Here is a 20,035-nt window from a genome sequence, read left to right as displayed (position 1 = left end):
AATGATTTTACTCTAATCTAGATGCATTTAGAAACCCCAAGTAGTTGATATAACTTCAGTGGAACTAAAAAAAAAAAAAAATATATATATATATATATATATATATATATATATATATATATATATATCTTATTTGGTACCAAGTTCTAATCTAAAGGAGTTGATATGAGTAAAAATGAAAAATGTTACATTAGTGATGGCTCAAAATGAGTGTATTCTCTTAGGTAGAAGAACTTTGAAAGGCATACATAAAACTAGAAAGAACTGTAGAATGAAATCCCACAAACCTATCACCAAGCTTCAACAATTATCAACCCATGGCCAATCCTATTTCATCTATAAGCAAGAACTTCCCTACCCCGAACCCTCCCCACCTATTATTTTGAAACAAATTCCAGACATCATAGCATTTCACTTGTACCTACTTCGGAAGGTATCTGTAAATGATTAGGACTCCTTTAAGTATCAAAGGTAGATACTATATACTCAGTAAAATGCAGCCTCATTATGTGTCTTCCAATGAACACACTGCTCCTGATACTACTTCTTCCCTAAAGAAGACACCCCTTTTAAAATGCAGTACAAAAACGGGTTTTAGGAGTCATGGCTAACATATTTGGCACAAGCCTTAGAGAAACCCATGACTGTATCTGTAAAATCTGATGACATTAAATCTGTAAATGAGGGCACCTTGGTGGCTCAGTGGGTTAAAGCCTCTGCCTTCGCTCAAGTCATGATCCCAGAGTCCTGGGATGGAGCCCCGCAGTGGGCTCTCTGCTCAGCAGGGAGCCTGCTTCCCTTCCTCTCTCTCTGCCTGCCTCTCTGCCTACTTGTGATCTCTGTCAAATAAATAAATAAATTTTTTAAAAACCTGTAAATGAGAATTTTCCAGGTAGGCTTACTAATTGGCCCGTTTAGTTTGGAAATAACTATTGAGCACTTCACTACTACTCATATAATGTCAAGATGGCTAAATTATGGCAAGTGATCATCAGACAGCCCCCTTGAGCCTACCAGACCATGAATAATGCCCTGGAGAAGCAGAACATCAGTCCTAAGTGCCCAGCACACCACTCTTCTTCTACATGGCCACACCCGTTTCCATGGTTCCCACCAATCTAAGCTGTTTATCTTCCCTAGAGCTCATTCATTTCCCCACTGCTCTTTCGCTGCCGAACACTTACTTTACCATCACTGCTACGAAATGTCATATCCCTAAGGTGTTAGAAAAGAAAAAAGGAGTAGAGAACACTTACATCTTCTGTCCTTTTTTTGAATGCTGCTCTCCTGTTTGACTAAGAATTTTACGTCTTTTGTTATAGGTCCCTCCATTACCTACCACTGTGCGATGCACATAGTAGGTGGACATTGTATGTTGAGTTCATGATCCTTAACTCACATCCCATAGCACTTAATAGTCTCATCTGCAGTGTAGACCCTCAGTATATACAGATTGTACATGGGAGGAGAAAACTGGGTGGGAACATGGGTGAACCACTCATTCCTGACGGAAGCAACCTCTGATGAAAGAAAAACATTTCATCACTTTCATATAGAAGTGTGTAGTCTTTGTTACAAAAGTTGTTTTTTTTTTAAGAAAAAAATCTCCATAAATAGAGATTATTTTAATTAAGATGCAAATACAAGTGTCCTAAAGTATTGCTCATAGTATTTCTACCTTTTTAAGAAGTAGGTAATCAGATTTGCTCTATAAACACAAAACAGTGGATAATGAATATTTAACAAAAAGCCTATGATTACAAGTAATGGAGTTCAAGACTCTGGACCATGTCAAAAACCCATACAATCCAAGCAATGCCATGTTTTGATGCATCCAATTTGGTTTAGTAATCACCTTTGAATCTGAAAACCAATGGAGTCCAAAACAACTCTCTTTTCCCATAAAAAAAAAAAAATTTTTTTTTTTTTGCACAGTCAGCCCTCCACTTCCTCTGAGAAAGAGTTCACAGCACCAGACGAGAACATTTGAATGAATCCAACCAACTGCACTGCAATTTCCAAGAAAACACAAGAGCATAAACCACCAGAAAGCATAATATTACAGATTTACCCCTTCCTTTCTACTATCTTTCCCTGCAGTTTCCCAGCCCTCTTTCTCATCTCTTAGCAGTTTACTTACTTGCTAGATGGCAGCGAGGCTGTGTCAGGGGTGAGAACTTCACCACCATCACACACACACACCTTGCTTCCTTCTTCCGCCCACCTCAGTGGGACGGCACAGGGTCCTTCCCTCTTCTTTTACCCCTGACCCACCACCAGGCTGCTCTGGCCGCGCTGTGTCCCTCGGCCCATCTGGCGCCCTGGGCATCACCACCGGTTGCTTCAGGGGCTTCCTGCAGTGCAAGCACCGCACGCGATCTTCCCTCCAGCGCCGCTGCCCGGAGCCCCCCGCCACCGCCACCACCACCACACACACCCCTGCAAAGCAGCCAGCCCCAGGACGAAACCCTCTCCAGGTAGTGGGCGGGAAGGGAAAGGGTCGCCGCCTAAGCTCTCGATTTTTTCCCCAAGTGGATGTTCAGTTCATTCTTAGCTCCAAATTAATGGAAGGGTCTGTAGGGGGAGCGTGCAATCATCCATTAGAGGTGAGCGGCCAATGCTGCATCGCGGGGGAAATTCAAACGTAGCAGGAGCCCAGCCTCCGTCCGCTGCGGGGCAAGGGCGGGAGCGGACAGTGGAGGCGAGCGCGCCGGGCCCCGCGCGGGGCTGTCCCCGAGTCGGACGCACTCTCTTTGGAGTCACTTTCCCCTCCGGCATATGCAAGATTGGGGGAGCCGAGCCGGCGTCCAGACTGTTTCCCACAGGCGCGGGAGGGATGAGGTGGGCGGACCTCCGGGGAGGCCGGCACTCACCTGAGCTCTGAAGTAGAGGAACAGGGCGACGCTGCAGACCACCTGGCCCAGCCCCAGTCCCAGGAAGGCCACGAACATGGAGCGGGAGGCGGCGGCGGCGGGCTGGTGCGGCGCGGCCGGCGCGGGCGGCGGGGGCGCGTGCAGGGGGCCCTCGTGCGGGGCGCCCGAGCCGCCGCTGCCCATCTCCTCCGAGCCGCGCAGGTACTTGGTGTAGTCTCGGCTGGCGCGGCGCATGGCGCTCGGCCGGCTGGCTGCGGCGCTCGCCTCCCTGGCTGGCGCCCTCCCTGGCCTCTGCCCGCCACCAACTCCAAAGACGGCGCGGAGCCGGCGCGGGGCCAGACGGGCCTCGACGTGGGGCGCTCGGAGCCGGGCGCAGCTCGGGGGGCGCGCGGGCGAGCGGGCAGGGCGCCCGGCTACCCCAACTCTTATAAACCGCTGGCGAGGGCTGGCCTCGGGAGCCAATCAGCCCCGGGCGAGGCTGCCTCTTCCACTCCCACCTCTGGCTCCCCTTCCTTCCTTTCTCCTCCCTCGCGTTCTTACTCTCACTGAATGGCCTCCTCCCCATCAGCGCTCTCAGAGGAGAGGGCCGTGGGTTGTTCTCGCGGAGCCAGACGCCACTAGCTAGCTCATCCTGAGCTGCCAAGAGATGGGCCGGGGGTGGGGGGGGGGAGATGCAGAGGCGCCTCGGTATAAGGATAAAGGTTATCCTTATCCTTATCCTTATCCTAAGGATTAAGGATACAGGCATTGTGCCAGGCAGTCAGCCTCCCAAAGCTTCAGTTTCTCCTATAGAATTAAGAAAGCTGGACTTGGTGATCTCTTGGGGGATCTCTTCCTACTTTCCATCACCCCGAAAGAAATTCAGCCAGGAATATCCTTGGGGATCCTGAGAGTGCAGCCTCTATCATGACTCTAAATATAGGTTCCAAATTATCTTGGCAACCTTAGAAAACCAGAACTCCTGCACCAAATCCCTTTTCTGCACCCTCGTAGTGGCTTTGAGTAGGGCAGTTTTGAATGTGGGAGCAGAGAACCTGTAGGCGCCAACTCTGAGCTAGGAAATGGAAGCAGTACAGAGAGCTCCAGTAGCTTCCTATATAGGACCATCTATTACATTCCGACAGGGTTTGTCACATGCCATTCCTACTGCTTGACGGTTGTTTTCCTTCAGTGTCCTAAAGATAAGAGGGGTATACACCAAGATGAGGGAGCCCCAGGAGTGCTCATAACTGTGAATGGAGAAAGAGGAATGTTCCACAAGTTTGAAAGTGTAAGTGACATGTTAGTTCATCCCTAAAGAAAACTTTCACGGGTTTTTAGAAACCCTCTTTTCTCTTTCTGCATCCTTCTCTAGTGGGCCATTCTCCAGGCAAGAATTCTCAAAAGTGACACAACCCTGGGTTAGTAAAGCTCGTGTGCTCAGGTGAACACTTAGAACACAGCACATGTTGAAGAAGAGAAACTGGGTTGGAATTTGAAGAGCATCTGTACAAATGAAATGGTTTGTTCAAATTTTTTAGAAAATGCTTTTAGCATTTATAGGTGTATGTATAACGTTTGGTAGGAAAATAAGGGAAAAAAATTTTTCAAACTCCAGTGTAGAATAATTAACATGATTCTTCTACTCCATGCAGACCTGGGCCTCTTCGCTGCTTTTTGTTTGTTAACTTTGAGGATAAGATGTTATTTTTCCTCCTCTTTTTCCTTTTTATTCTTTTGGAAAACAATTCTGTATTTCAACTTTTTGGTAAATCTTTATTAGGATCAGTGAAATTTAAAGTGCATTATAACAGCTAAACCCCAGGGCTTATGGGTGGCTCCTTAATTTCAGCTCAGGTCATGATCTCGGGGCCCTGAGACTGAGCCTTGTGTCAGGCTTTGTATTCAGAGTGGAGCCTGCTTGGGATTCTCTCCCTCTCCCTCTCTCTCTGCTCCTCCTCCTTCCTCGGGCAAGTACATGCGCACACGCTCTCTCTCAAATAATAGTAATAGTAATAATAATAACAACAACAACTACTAAGCCCACATGACTTCTCTGTAATCCCTTCGATTTTTTCCAGTGTTTTACACGTTTTTATTCCTTGCCATCATGATCCTCAGATTACAAGAGGGACCCTCAATCTCTGAATCATGTTTGGGTATGTTTGACGCAGTTGCTTCATATATTAGACCCATGTTATATTTGTACAGAATCCTTCATGTGATATTCCTACTGCTTGGGACTTACGTTCCTTTAGTACCCTAAAGATTCCATCTCATTGTATTCTGGCAATGCATAGGCTGGATTGGAAATTAATGACATTTCCCTTGTTGCTTCTTTGAAGGTAATGAACCTTTCCAGCCTCTTTATTTGCTTGTTCATTCGTCAGCATTCTACATCTTAATCAATACATAAACCCCACATGCTCAAGAACTTTATCTGTACTATTCATCTGTATATCCCCATGTCCTAGAATGTTGCCTGGTATATAGTAGGTGCACAGTAAATATGTGTCAAGTAAAAATATAATTGATGGAGACGCTGCCACCACCCCAGTCTAAGCCACATTGCTCTGTTTTGTTTTCCTAATTAATCATGTTACCTAACTGGTCCCACTTCCTCCAGACTTGCTTGCCTCTCGGCATATCTGCACACACTGAATGGGATTCCCTTTTAAAGCAAAAATAAATATAATTTCCCTATTTCCAACCCTCTAATGGCTTCCAAGTGTCTTTGGTATAAAGCCTAAACTCTTGAGATAGACACCTCCAATGGTCCTTCACAATCTGGCCCAAGACTCCTGTTCTTTTTTTTTTTTTTTTTTAAGATTTTATTTATTTATTTGACAGAGAGAGCTCGCAAGTAGGCAGAGAGGCAGAGAGGAGGGGAAGCAGGCTCCCTGCTGAGCAGAGAGCCTGACGCGGGGCTCGATCCCAGGACCCTGGGATCATGACCTGAGCCGAAGGCAGAGGTTTTAACCCACTGAGCCACCCAGGCGCCTCCAAGACTCCTGTTCTATATCAGCTTCGAATATTACCCTTCACTGTGGTGTGCCTCCCTTCTCTCCACGACTGGGTGATTCTCCTACTCCTCCTCCCTCTTTCTGTTCCAGTATCATTGCTCCAGGAGTCCTCTCCATGCCCCTGACCTGGGTGGGCTCCTTCTGTTTTATGCCCCCACAGCACCCTTAACTCCTCCTGTTACGACACTCATACACTCACTCACAGATACATTCCTGGAAACCCACGATACACCTAATGACGCAGTGATCAAGATAAGCAGGCAGCTTACAGTCTGGTGGGAAGGAACCATATCAAACAAATCATCAAATAATTAACTAAAACTATGATGAGGGTTCCAAAACCAAAGTGCAAGAATGATGAAAACATTTTAGTAATGGTGGTGGCGGGGGGTGCCAACCAATTATCGAGAGTCAGAACAGACTTCCTAGGCAAAGATAATGATTAAAACTAATCTCTGAATAATAGCTACTGAGGGAGAGAGTGACCAGGGGTCTTTCTTAGGCAGAGAATCATTATGTTATTATAATTCTTCGTTTAATACCTCTTCCTAATTGAACATGTCTGTCTTACTGTGAATTCATATATAGATTTATTATTACCTTAATACATCAATTAAGTAGTTACTTTGTTATTAAGTTGCAAAATAATTAAGTGAGAGCCCTAGTGAACTAAGGTATTAAGAGATGTCAAGACCAAAAACACTAGTGAAGATTCAAGTTTATGACAATACTCAGCTACATTCAACACGACTACATCAACATTTTTCTTGCTGCATTTCCTGGTACCCTGGTGTATTAAGACGAAAATCCTTTGGAGTCAAGGGATGATTTATTGGTGCATGTAGTTGAAAAATGTAGCATTAGGTCTAGATTCAGGCATGGTTGGACACAGGTCTTCATCAGATGCCTTTCCCTTGAGCCAAGGGATTGAGTTAACCCAATTGGAACCTATGGGCCGAGAGGAGAGGAGAGATAACTCCCAGAGGAAAATTAAATTGCAGAGATCAAATACAAAGAATTGATGCTGTGTTACTGGGCAAGCAAAAATACCAGTTACTCATGACCAGTGACTCTGCCAGGTCAGTGGTGTTCACGCCCTTTGGTTTCAGGACTGCTTTCTATTCTTAAAAGTTAATGAGGACCGCAAAGGACATTTGTTCATGTGAGTTGCATCTGTGAATATTTGGCATAGTAGAAATCCAAACTGAATGGTTTTTAAAAAATCTATTAACATGTTAACACAGTAGGGTTTTATTTTAAAAAGTCATTTATAGGGCACCTGGGTTGGCGGTGGTGGCTTCGCTCAGGTCATGATCTCATGGGTCCTGGGATCGAGCCCCACATTCGGCTCTCTGCTCAGCAGGGAGTCTGCTTTCCCCCACCACGGCCCCCCGCCTGCCTCTCTGACTACTTGTGATTTCTCTCTCTGTTAAATAAATAAATAGCCTTTAAAAAAAGTCATTTATATTTTTTTAATTAGGGAGAAAAGTGGCACTGTTTTACATTTTTTAAAATCCCATTACTATCTGGCTTATCCATTTCTGTATTTAATCTGTTTTAATACTGGACATCCAATGAATCATGGAACACTACATCAAAAGCTAATGATGTACTGTATGGTGACTGACATAACATTAAAAAAAGTACTGAACATCATACAGCCTCTAGAAAATGCCACTGTACCTTCTTGGGAGAATGAAAAGGAAAAAGGACCATAATGCTGTAGTATTATTAGGAAATACTTGTCTTTTAAAAAAGATTTTATTTATTTATTTGCGAGAGAGAGAGAGAGCATGAGCAAGGGGGGAGAGGGAGAAGCAGACTCCCCGCTGAGAGGGAGCCCAACATGGGGCTCCATCCTGGACCCTGGGATCATGACCCGAGCCAAAGGCAGACACTTAACCAATGGAGCCACCCAGACATCCCACTAGGAAATACTTCTGACTTCACAGAACCCCTAAGAGAATCTCAGAGACTCTTAGGCATTCCCTAACAACACTCTGAAAATGACTGCTCTAGATGTTATTGACATTCCCTTAAATGAAGGAGATGGTCCCGTGGTCAGATTAGCTTGGAAATAAAATCAGTTGGCTTTTGTTTAATGCAGATCTTATCAGTGGCAATAATGCACAAAAGCATCTTGCAAATCTCCAGAAAAGGGATTTGACACTGATTTTCTAATTTTCTAGTTTTGCCGGGGAGGAGGATGGGACGGGGTGGAGCACTTCATATATCAAGGGTTTAATGAACAAGATGTGGTAAAAACTTGAGGAGAGACACCTGTGGGACCCAAGTGGTCAGTACAATACAAATGGTCCAAGTGCCAGTACAATGGCCAGCAGGCAGGGGGACATCCAGAGACTTATGGAACAGGATAAGGAGAGAGAAGACACAAGACCATAGAGGAGGCAGAAGACTGGCAAATTGGAGAAGAGCATTCCTATCCATTTTAAGGCTGCATGCTGCCCACACAAAGCATTCCCACAGACCTGAAGCTTTCAGTCTTTGCTAGGGCTTCGTGGAGTCCCCTTCAAGTCCACTGGCTGATCAGATGACGCTCAAGCTCCTTCCCGTGTACCTAGCAATTTCTGTTCCTCCTTCCCTCATTGCTTCTTTCCACCCTCCAGCCTTTCACCCTTATGCCTCAGCAACACAGAATTGCTTGCACCCTCCCCTTTCTTAATTCTCTACCTTGGGTCTTTCAGTCTCTTCTATCAGGATTGACCTTCCCTGAATTTTTCATCTGATTACAGGCTTATCTTCAAACACACAGCCAAACCCCTTTGTCTTTATGAAGCTTTTCTTACTACTTTTCCAGAGACCAGGCATCACTTCTCTATGATTCTTTGTTACACTATGTGTATAGGTCATCATAGCTCTGAAACTTTTTTATAATCCTTAATTTACTTCTCTGTCTAACCTACTAGGCCGTTAGCTCCTGAGGGAAGTTATCTTTGTTTTCCTACTGTCTTAACACGCTGCCTAAAGAATGTTTGTAGAATGAATGAAGAGATAAAGAAAAGAATATGCAGGACAAATACCATATGATTTCACTCATATGTGCAACTTAAGAAACAAAACAAGTGAATAAAATGAAAAAGAGACAAACAAACAAAAAACCAGACTCTTAACTATAGATATAGAACAAACAGGTGGTTGCCCAAGAGGTTGGTGGGAGCATGGGGGAAATAGGTAAAAGGGATGATAGGCCCTGAGTAATGATTAGAATTGTTGAATCACTATGTTGTACACCAGGAACTAATATAACTCTGTATGTTAATTATACTGAAATTTTAAAATCATAATTAAAAAAATAAAATAAATTTAAAAAGAGGAAAAGAATATGCAAATGATTCGGGCATTCTAATAACAGAGGGCTGCACTGGGGAGAAGACTGAGTGTTAAAGAGGAAAGTCCCCAAATAATGCCACTCTCTCAATCTCGGTAAATATTTTGATGACCTAATCAGATTAGGAAAATGTACACAGCCAACTTACAGGTATAACATGCCAGCACAATAATGAAGAATGCATTTTTTACTGCTAATTTTGTAAAATCTTTATATCAAGCTTATAGGACATAACGAAACTTGAACTTGAGTGACTTTCAGATTTTATGTAATTATATAGCAGCAGTTCTCAAACATCTTAGTGTCAGAAACTTTTTACTCTCTTAAAAACCAGAGACCACCCCCAAAAGCTAAATTTATTTATTTTTTTAAGAGAGAGAATGCATGCTTGATGGGAAGGAGACAGAGGGAAGGGGAGAGAGAGGATCTTAAGCAGGCTCCACACTCAGTGTTCAACATTGAGCCCCACACGGGGCTCAGTCTCCCAACTCTGAGATAATGACCTGAGCTGAAATCAAAAGTCAGACACTTAACCAAATAAGCCACCCAGGTGTCCCAAAGAGCTGAATATTTTAATGTGGATTATAGTTATTAGTATTTACCATGTTAGATATTTAAACAGAGACTTTTTTTTACTCTTTGTGGTTACAACATGTAACATATTTTATGAAAAATGACTATCATTTTAAGAATAAAAGTATTGGCAAATAGAGTTGCATTGTTTATGTTTACAAATTTTTTAAAAGATTTTATTTACTTATTTAACAGAGAAAGAGATCACAAGTAGGCAGAGAGGCAGGCAGAGAGAGGGGGGAGAAGCAGGCTCCCTGCTGAGCAGGCAGAGGCTTAACCCACTGAGCCACCCAGGCACCCTACAAATTTCTTTAATGGAAGACAACCTTATTCTGTACACTCCTGCATTCATTCTGATGTGATACATTGTTTTTCTTGAAGTGTATGAAGAAAATATAGCTTCACACAAACATATAATTAGAAAAGGGAGGAATATTTTCATTGCCTTTCCTGATAATTGCAGAGTTCTCCTTTTCTACTATACTAAAATTCAACAAGTGGTCATTTTTTAGCCAATATTTGCACTGTGGCATCTAAAACCTTCAGTGAAGTTTTCTTCCTCCATTACAATAATATCCACTGGTCTATTTTTTTCTTTGAATGCATCTCTTCCCCAGGGATGACTTTGTAATATCGGGCATGGTCATTTGAAAAACATTCATTCACTGAATTCCACAGATCTTCCCAATGTTTACATATTTCATTATATAATACCCCAAACTCACATTCAACTAATATCACCACTGATGTCATCAGGACATTTTTTATTATTGGGAAGCCATTAAGTTCACAGTGGCCATTAGGACTTTTTCAAAATATTGCTGGAGAGAGAGATTTAGAATGAGCACAAAGCAAATATAGCCTTCAAGATATATGAAGCAAAAGCTGCACTGAAACTAAAGCTACAACCCAGTTTACTTTTGATTGGATGGAAATCCTTTTCACCTTAGCTGCCTGTTAATATCTACATTAGTTCTTTTATATGTAATGCCTATTATGCAATTTTACATGACATGATAGAAAGCTGGACTGTGGGTTCATAATCAAGAAAGATGGAAAGCATCCAATAGAAGTGGACCAAGAGATGACCCAAGTATTGGAAATAGTAGGCAAGGATTTTCAAGTAACTATAATAATTATGGTAAAGAAAAAGAGGGAAAGGGTAAAGAAAATACATAAAAAGATATAAAATTTCAGCAGAGAAATGGGATGGTTTAAAAATAATCAAGTGAATTTCTATAAAATAAAAATAAGACATCTGAAATTAAGAATTTGTTGGGTGAGCTTAATAGCACACTAGATACAAAAAAGGAAAAAAGGGTTCATGAATTCAAAGGCTGTTCAACAGAAGATTGCCAAAATGGGGCATAAAAAGGAACAATAATTAGAAAATAAAACAATATATCATTAGAAATATGTGGAACTTCATCAAATGGTCTAACATATGTGTAATTGGAGTTCAGGAAGAAAAGGAAAGAAGAGGGAAGAAGGATCTTATGAGGAGATTATGTAGAGAAATTTCCAAACTGAATAAAGACAGCAACTCGTGGATTGAAAAAGTCAGAAAATCCCAAACAGGATATACACAAAGAAATCCACATTTAGGCACACAACATTCAAACTGCTAAAACCAAAATATAAAGCCAGCCAGTAATCTGTATTTTTCTTCTCCTTTTCCCTGGAAGTCTCATGTGAGTCTCATAATTTCCTTGTTAACATTTATGTAATAAAAAAGTTCTCTGGTTACAGGTCTTCAAAACACACTCAGTTTGCTAATTAAATGAAGGAATTGGTCTACTAATAAAATTTTTGATGCCATTTAAAGTTGAATCTTCTTCCCTCTCTCTGCTTAGAACTACCAGTGTGGAAAATTGTCCATGGGCTAAAGGAGCTGTTGTGTGGGTGGTGTGGAGTGGGGAGTGGCAAAGGACAGGAAAGGTCTTATTTAGTACAGTTATAACCTAGGCTGGCACTCTTTGGGCATGGTGAATGAATATTCAGAGCTAATTATTTCATGGCGCACTCTGATGCTTTCTTGAAAAAATTCCGACCAAAATCATCTAACCTAAGTTCCCTCTCCCTTAGATAACTATCCCCTCAGTTTCTGCAGCTAATAGTATATCCCCTTTTCTTTCTTCTGGCCACAGCCTGTGTCTGGCTAGAAGCCCTCTTGGATAAAATCTCTTTAAGTATTATCCTCAGACTGTCTCCTTCTTGGCTGCCCACATCTTGTCCCCAGTACACACTCCTGCCTTGTTGTCAATGAAAACATATTTTGCTCCCAGGACAGCTTCATCTTAGCTCTGCCAACAGACAGGCAGCTCCAACCACAACCATTTACTTTTAGTCTTCTTAGACATCGGAGAAATCCCAGTCTCTGTCATCTCATACTTCAGAACAAATATCAAACTCTCCAACTGGTCCCTCTCACAGCCTTTCTCATAAAATCTCTAAACAAACAAACAAACAAAAAATAACAAAAAATAAAAAAATAAATCTCTTGATTACTTCATCCTCAATCATTTCTATACTTAGTCTAGTTTCCAGGTTCCTTCTCTACAAGTATCTTCTCTCAACTAGTCTTGTCACCAAGTATTTTGGTCCCACTTTAACACACTGTTGCTCAAGGAAAGAGCCACTTAACCATAGAGGGTAATTAGTAAAATGTGCTCTGGGAGCACAGAAGAGAAGTTCTTAACCTAGACTAGGGAGTTCAGGAAAGACTTTTTTTGGAGAAGCCATATTTAAGATGAGACTTGTGGGATGAGTAATAGTTATCCAAAACTAGTGAAAACACACATATAAAGGCCCAGAAACAAAACAGGATGCATTCAAGGAACTGCAAGAAGTTCAATATAGCTTGATCACACTGTGAGGAAGGGATGGGTAAGGATGAGACTAGAAAAATAAGCAGATTGAATCACCAAGCTTTTGCCAGTCATGATAAAATTTTAAATTTTATTCTAAGAGCAAGGGAGAGCCATTGCATTTTTTTTTCCCCTTCAGAGAAATGGCATATTCTGATCTGCAATTTCGATGCCTTGGCGGCGATGTGGAGAATGAGTTTGGAGGTGGGTAATGAAAAGAGATGGACAGAGCTGGCATGGAGGCAGGGAGCTGGCTAAGAGACCATTGCCAAATATAGGTAAGAAGAAACCACGGTGGTGGCAGAAGTGGTGGGGGGAAGTGATGGGTCCCAGAAGCATTTAGGAAGTAGAGTGCATGGAGTGTCGTGGCTGGCTGGCTGTGGACGATGAGGAAGAGGAAGGACTCTATGATGCCTCACAGGTTTTCATTTTCTGCAGAGGGATGCCCTTCACTGAAGGGAGAAATCCTGGAGGAGGAGCAGGTTGGATGAGCCCCATGTTGCACCATAGGTCTGAGTGCACCTGTGAAGTTTTCTCTGTCCCTTCTGTTTGCTCTGTTGACTCTTATTCAACCATCAAGTCGCAGTCCAGTTAATATCGCCTCCTGGCTTTTCCCACATCCCTGGATTTTTCTAACAGCCCTTCCTCTCTTATTCCTCACTCACCTTTAGCTTGTCACGTTCTTCATTACTTCATTACTTCATTTCTTTAGTGATTTCATCTGTTTACAAATGACTGTCCTCCCAGTAGACCACGGGAGCCTTGAGGACATTATTGTATTCATTATTGCATACTTATCACCTAGCAAAATTCCTGGTAAATATTAGGCACTTAATCATCGTTATTGAATAAAGTGGTCCTTTTAATCTTAAAACATTGAAACAGCAGCACAGATGCAAAAATACATATGATGAGATGTTTCTGGGTGAATACATTTCAGAAATGACCAGTATGGCAGATACCATCTTTATCACCACCATGATGAAGGTTCATTGCATACTCACATGCAAATCGGGCACTGTTAGCCTTCTAGGAAAGGTGGAACAAAAGGACTAAAAACTAAAGATATTCAAATGGGACTTTGTTCAAACTAGTATGTATTGGATGCCTGAACAAATGTCATATCCATTCTGAGTGTAGACCTTATGTTCTTTGTTATACCAAACTGACTCTCATGGGTTTTGTCAAAGGTCCCCCATGCAAAACAGAGGATAGAAATAAGTGGTTATTTAACATGCTTGCATCCGTGCTGTATTATAGAGTGAAAACTTTAAAACTCTGTCCTAAAATGAAATGGTTAAAAAGAGGGACTCTGGGGCCATATGTCCTGTGATTAAATCCAGGCTTTTCCATTTACTGGCTGGGGGACCAAAGTAATCTTATGCCTTTATTAGGCCATTGAAAAAATAAAGAAAGAAATGTTTACCTTATGTTATGAATACAGTTTGAATCATTGTATACAAATCCTTAGAATGGTGCATAATGTATGCATGTTACATTCTTTTCATTCTTCTTTTTGTCTTTGTTATGACTATGACTATTGCCCAGCATCACTTATCAGCCATTCAGATTGTTGTCCACATAGATGCACTCTACTTAATAGTAATTAGAAATTTTAGAAGAATACTCATTTCAGATTCTTGTCTTTAAACAAATCCTGTACATATGAGAAGAAACAGTTCAGTGGGTTAAGAATCTGACTTCAGCTCAGATCATGATAACAGGGCCCTGGGATGGAGCCCTGCATTGGGCTTCCTGCTCAGCGGGGAGACTGCTTCTCCCTCTGCCTCTGCCGGTTGCTCTCCTTGCTTGTGCTCTCTCCCTCTGTCTTTGTCAAATAATAAATGAAATCTTAAAGAAAGAAAGAAAGAAAGAAAGAAAGAAAGAAAGAAAGAAAGAAAGAAAGAAAGAAAGAAAGAAAGGAAAGAGAAGAATCGGAGCAGTAAAGAATATCACCCAGTAAATATTATCCAACTGCAGCTAGAGGTGCTCAGCGAGAGCAGTCAAAAGAATGATCAAACAAGGAAGGCAGGCACAGTAAAGTGACAATAGGGTCACACATTAGGGCAGCTGCAGAGTCACACAGCCTGTGCACCTCAGTGGTGCAAAGACCTGGCTCAGTACCATGGTGCTGGCAAGGCCAAGACCTTTAGAAAAGGTTGGAGTGCATCAGTATGCCTGCTTACTCAAGCAGAGATACTCCATGAAAGTATTTCTGTCATGAGTGATTATAATTCTTGACCAGTGGTGTTATAAAAGGTAAACCTAATTATTTATCTGGAAAATTTGCTCATTTTTCAATGGCTGAAGTATTTTGGAGAAAGAAAATCACTGAGAAACGTTTAAGATCACTTTCAGGAAAGAAGTCATCTATTTGGCTGTGTTAATTCATCCAGACTTAATTTTTAAAATATTGTAGCAGACTGCAGGACAAATGGGCAGATGACATCAGAACTTCATTTTATTTTTGACATTTGCATTTACATTTGACAATTACTCTTCCTATACACAACCATAATGGAAATCGTGTGACTCTTCTGCAAAGGCATTTGTAAGAATATGGAATTTCTTAATATTTTAAAAAAGCCTTGTACTAAATTTTACTAACCATTTTGGACTAGGGGGAATTCACTGAGAACATCCACTGCCTTCAAAGGCAAATGTCTGTTGCTGACATTTTCAAGCCCAACATAGAGGCTTGGTGGAGATGTTGTAGAGTGGACTAATTATCAGACAGGTGGTTAATCTGGATAATCTTCAGTAAGTTTCCAGTCCTGAGATACACATTAGCAACCTTAACAGGTCTTTCCGGGTGCTGTATGTTGAATTTTACAAAATGCTTTCAAATGAAAAATATCCCACGTGAAACCATATGCATTTATTCATTATCTATATCAGCACTGTCCAAGAGAACATTCTGCCATGATGAGAATGTTCTATACTGGTATTGTGCAATATGGTAAACACCAGGCATGTACAGCTATGGAACATTTGAAATATGGGTAATACGACTAGAGGACTGAATTTCCTTAGTTCCTCATCAGTCTCTGAGGCTGGTGGCTGCCATACTGGAAAGCACAGATCTATATATACTTTTCTTTATTCCTGATTTATATATGCTTATTAGTAGTTTGCATTTAAAACATTGTTTCAGAGAAACAGGATCAGTGTTGCCCACTGAGAAAGCCTCAGTGAATAGAGCTCTTGATAGAGCTGAGGAGAAAATTCAGTTTCACTCTGATCCCAGAGCCTAGCACTGAGCCTGGCACAGAGTAGTGGTCAACAAATATTGTGCAAATTTATTTGAATTCCTTGCATCTCTTAATTTGAAATCAAACATTCACTTCATTCAATCTCATAGGCTTCTTTTCAAAACAGTACCCGTTTCTTATTTCATGTTCACTGTGCCAAAAGTCCAAGGATAATAAAAGTTCAAGAACTTCATGAACCAGCTCAGCACATGAACTCAGAGATTAGTCAACAGCTTAAACAAACAAGGCTGACCAGCTGGTCCCTGCTCTATTTTACCACAGTCTGGGGCAGGGACAAAAGACAATTAGGAGAGGGCTTGCAAGTGTTTCTCTTGCCTCATCACCCATCCCCCTCATTCCCAAGACATCACTTTAATCTCTACAACATTTGGTTAATGATAAATGAGATGGCGGCTGGTCCTGGGGACCCATAGCTATACTCGGGATAATCTCTCTCTGTGGGACCCAGGTGAACCCACATCATGCAGGGCCTCTCCCAGGGAGAGTCAGCACATGTGCCTCCCTGTGCTGCCCCCCATAGACCTGAGCCACAGGGGAGATGACTAGACTGGCATGAGTTCTCACTTTTTTGTTGTTTAATGTCCAAGGGGTGCAGCTCTGCAATACCAAGAAGAGTTTAGACAAATAAACACGATCAGGACACACTATAATTAATGGGCTCCACCACACAGCCAAACTGCCCAGCTTCATAGTTTTGGACTATTTTGGATTCACCATACAATTTTGCTTTTTCGGCAACTGCTCCATTTAGAAAGAGAACAAGGTCCAGTCTGGGCTGGGATTGAAGAGGTGGCTCACCCAGTACCTTCTGGAAGAGCGGAGTCTTGTATGCAATGTTTGCTGGTTGATTATCTCTACCCCTCTCTCTCCGGTGTAAAGAGTTGGGGACTCCAGACCTATAGGCAGGGAAGATTGGAGAATACATCTATTCCAGAGTATTCCATGATCAGAAATAAACAGGCTTCGTTATGATGAATTGTGTGTCCCCCCAAATTTGTATTTTTTTTTTCATTTGAGATCTTTTTGGATTTTTTTAAATTTTTTATTTTTTATAAACATATATTTTTATCCCAAGGGGTACAGGTCTGTGAATCGCCAGGTTTACACACTTGTATTTTTTTTTTGAAGTCCCAACCCCCAGAATCTCAGAAGGTGACTGTATTTGGAGATAAATTCTTTACAGAAATAATTAAGTTACAATGAGGTTCTAGACTGGGGTTCTTATAAGGGAAATTTGGATACCAACACATATAAAGAAAAGACAATATGAAGACACAGGGCACCTTCTATAAGACAAGGGAAGAAGCCTGGAAAAGATACTTTCCTCAGGGCCTCCAGAAGGAACAAACCTTCCCAACATTCTGATCTTAGACTCTGAGCCTCTAAAACTGTAAAAACAAACAAACAAATTGCCATTTTTTAACCTAGCTTATGGTACTTTGTTATGGCATTCCTAAGCAAACTAATACAGGCTTTTTTCCAGCTCCTTCTCTATAGGACCACAAACTTCTTAGGAGAGGTATGATCTCTTTGCCTGTTAAGTTCTTTTACTATCCTGAGTGGGAAGATAGTAACTTCCCACTCTTTTACTATCATAGAGTGGGAAGAAACATCAGGGCACTCCTCTGTCCCTGACTGGAGTCATTTTTCCTCCCCTAGATACTTTTATACAAGATACAATGAGTAAGTTATAGCAATTCATTGATATCTCTCTCTCATTGGTCCTTCTTTTCCCATTGTCCAGAATGAATTGGTCTTTAGAGCCCCTGAAACAATTTCCAGGATCTAGCCTATCCCCAGGGAAGACAGGGAAGCTCAGAGAGGTTCCCAAAGTACACAAAGCTAGCTTAGGAAAACCCAGCTGCCATGGAAAGTAGATCTGATCCAAATAGTATTTTGTCAAGATCCATAGGAATAAAATATGTTCTGTACAAACACACTCTTCTGTGTACTGCACCCAAATAGCCAAAGTTATTAGTGAAATAAACAGTATTACTTTTAATTTTACTCAGAAGATGAGATGTCTTTATTTTCTTTCCCATCACAAGTATGAGATCCCTTTTGCTATTCACTATTGTCCTATTATTATCACTGTATTAGAGTTTGCCATATATCAAGAGCCCTAAAGGCCACTACAGACCATTCTTGCCCTTTCCTGAGGCCTATCCTAGTCTGAATTTATACCCCTGAGAGAGCTGGACCTCATGGATTGAGACTAGGGGTCAGAGTCAAGTGCAAGGTAAGAAAACACTCATTTGGGTTGAATCCACCAGCACCTAGCTAAATACTGGGAGACCCAAGCACCAGGGTCTGCACAATGTGTAGGAGGCCATAGGAGGAGTAGATCAACGACAGCCTTCAGGGATTCCTCTGGCTGTAGTGGGGGTCCATTCTGAAAAGGGACTTGAACGGGGAAGGGGTGTGAAAATAGGGAATTACTAAGAGAGGTGGGCCATTGGGACAGGTATTCAAGCACCTCCTTGGTAATGCACTTGCCAGAAAAACCATGGCCGTTTCTTGTGGCAGCATTTAACTGTCCTTGTTCTATTTTCATAATTTAACAGATATTTAGAAGACAAAAGGTGGCCCATGGTCCAGATAACCCATTCATCAGATTTACTAACCCTTCCAGGAGAAAGGGGAGCACCTTTCCACAAGACTGTCAGGGAGGAAGCAGCAATACATTTTACGTGAGGAGCTCTTTTTAAGTATTTGAAAACAGTTTTCATCAATTAGTTCTTCTTATTGTGTATGGTGACAAGTGTTCACTAGACTTACTGTGGTGCTCATTTTGCAATATATAAATATATACAAATATCAAATTATGAGCAATATACTCGAAACTAATATAATGTAATATGTCAACTACACTTCAATTAAAAAAAAAACTGTTCAAGCGGAGAAAGACAACTATCATATGATCTCCCTGATATGAGGAAGTGGCGATGCAACATGGGAGCTTAAGTGGGTAGGAGAAGAATCAATGAAACAAGATGGGATTGGGAGGGAGACAAACCATAAGTGACTCTTAATCTCACAAAACAAACTGAGGGTTGCTGGGGGGAGGGGGGTTGGGAGAAGGGGGGGTGGGGTTATGGACATTGGGGAGGGTATGTGCTTTGGTGAGTGCTGTGAAGTGTGTAAACCTGGCGATTCACAGACCTGTACCCCTGGGGATAAAAATATATGTTTATTAAAAAAAAAAAAACTGTCAAGGTCATCAAAACCAAGGAAAGTCTGAGAAACGGTTACAGCAAAGAGTATCCTAAAGAGATAGGACAATAAATGTAGTGTGGTATCCTGGATGGAATCCCCAAACATGAAAAGGACATTAGGTAAAAAACCAAGGCAATCTGAATAAACCATGGGCTTTAATGAATACTACTGTATCAGTGATGATTCATTAATTGTAACAGATGTGCCATGCTAATGTAAGATGTTAATAATAGGGGAAATTGAGTGAGGGGCATATGGGAACTCCCTACTATCTTCTCAATTTTTCTGCAAATTTAGAACTTTTCTAAAAATGAAGTCTATTTCCAAAGAAGACATCCAGATGACTAACAGACACATGAAAAGATGTTCAACATCACTCATCGTCAGGGAAATACAAATCAAAACCATGGTGAGATACCACTTCACACGTGTCAGAATGGCTAAAATCAACCACACAAGAAACAACAGGTATTGATGAGGATGAGGAGAAAGAGGAACCCTCAGACACTGTTGGTGGGAATGCAAACTGGTGTAGCCACTCTGGAGAACAGAATGGAGTTTCCATAAAAAGTTAAAAATAGAACTACCCTACCATCCAGTAATTGCATTACTAGATATTGACCCAAAGGATACAAAAATACTGATTCAAAGGGGTACACGCGCCCCACTGTTTATAGCAGCATTATCAACACTAGCCAACTTATGGAAAGAGCCCAAATGTCCATTGACTGAAGAATGCATAAGGAAGACGTAGCATACATATACAATGGGATATTACTCAGCCATCAGAAAGAATGAAATCCTGCCATTTGCAGCAATGTGAATGGAGCTAGAGTATTATGCTATGCAAGATAAGTTAGTCAGAGAAAGACAAATACCAAAT

The 20,035-nt window shown here is 41.6% G+C and overlaps 1 protein-coding gene across 4 annotated transcripts in view; it reads right to left on the bottom strand.

Annotated features, from left to right (window-relative positions):
* Positions 1–20,035, bottom strand: part of TNFSF11 (TNF superfamily member 11) — a 63,971-nt gene that overhangs the window by 27,760 nt on the left and 16,176 nt on the right. The window contains exon 1 of one of the 4 annotated variants that reach the window (XM_032315012.1): positions 2,874–3,394. The exons of 1 other annotated variant lie outside the window; for it this stretch is intronic. In XM_032315012.1, the coding sequence (XP_032170903.1) occupies positions 2,874–3,107 (234 nt within the window). In that variant the 5' untranslated portion in view covers positions 3,108–3,394. Of the gene's footprint in view, positions 1–1,256; positions 1,449–2,140; positions 2,352–2,873; positions 3,395–20,035 lie in introns of those variants that run through there. 2 more of the 4 variants (XM_032315015.1, XM_032315016.1) reach the window with 2 other exon arrangements.

Source organism: Mustela erminea, chromosome 15, assembly GCF_009829155.1.
Source record: "Mustela erminea isolate mMusErm1 chromosome 15, mMusErm1.Pri, whole genome shotgun sequence".
Taxonomy (NCBI): domain Eukaryota; kingdom Metazoa; phylum Chordata; class Mammalia; order Carnivora; family Mustelidae; genus Mustela; species Mustela erminea.
This window is presented reverse-complemented; position numbering and strand designations above follow the sequence as displayed.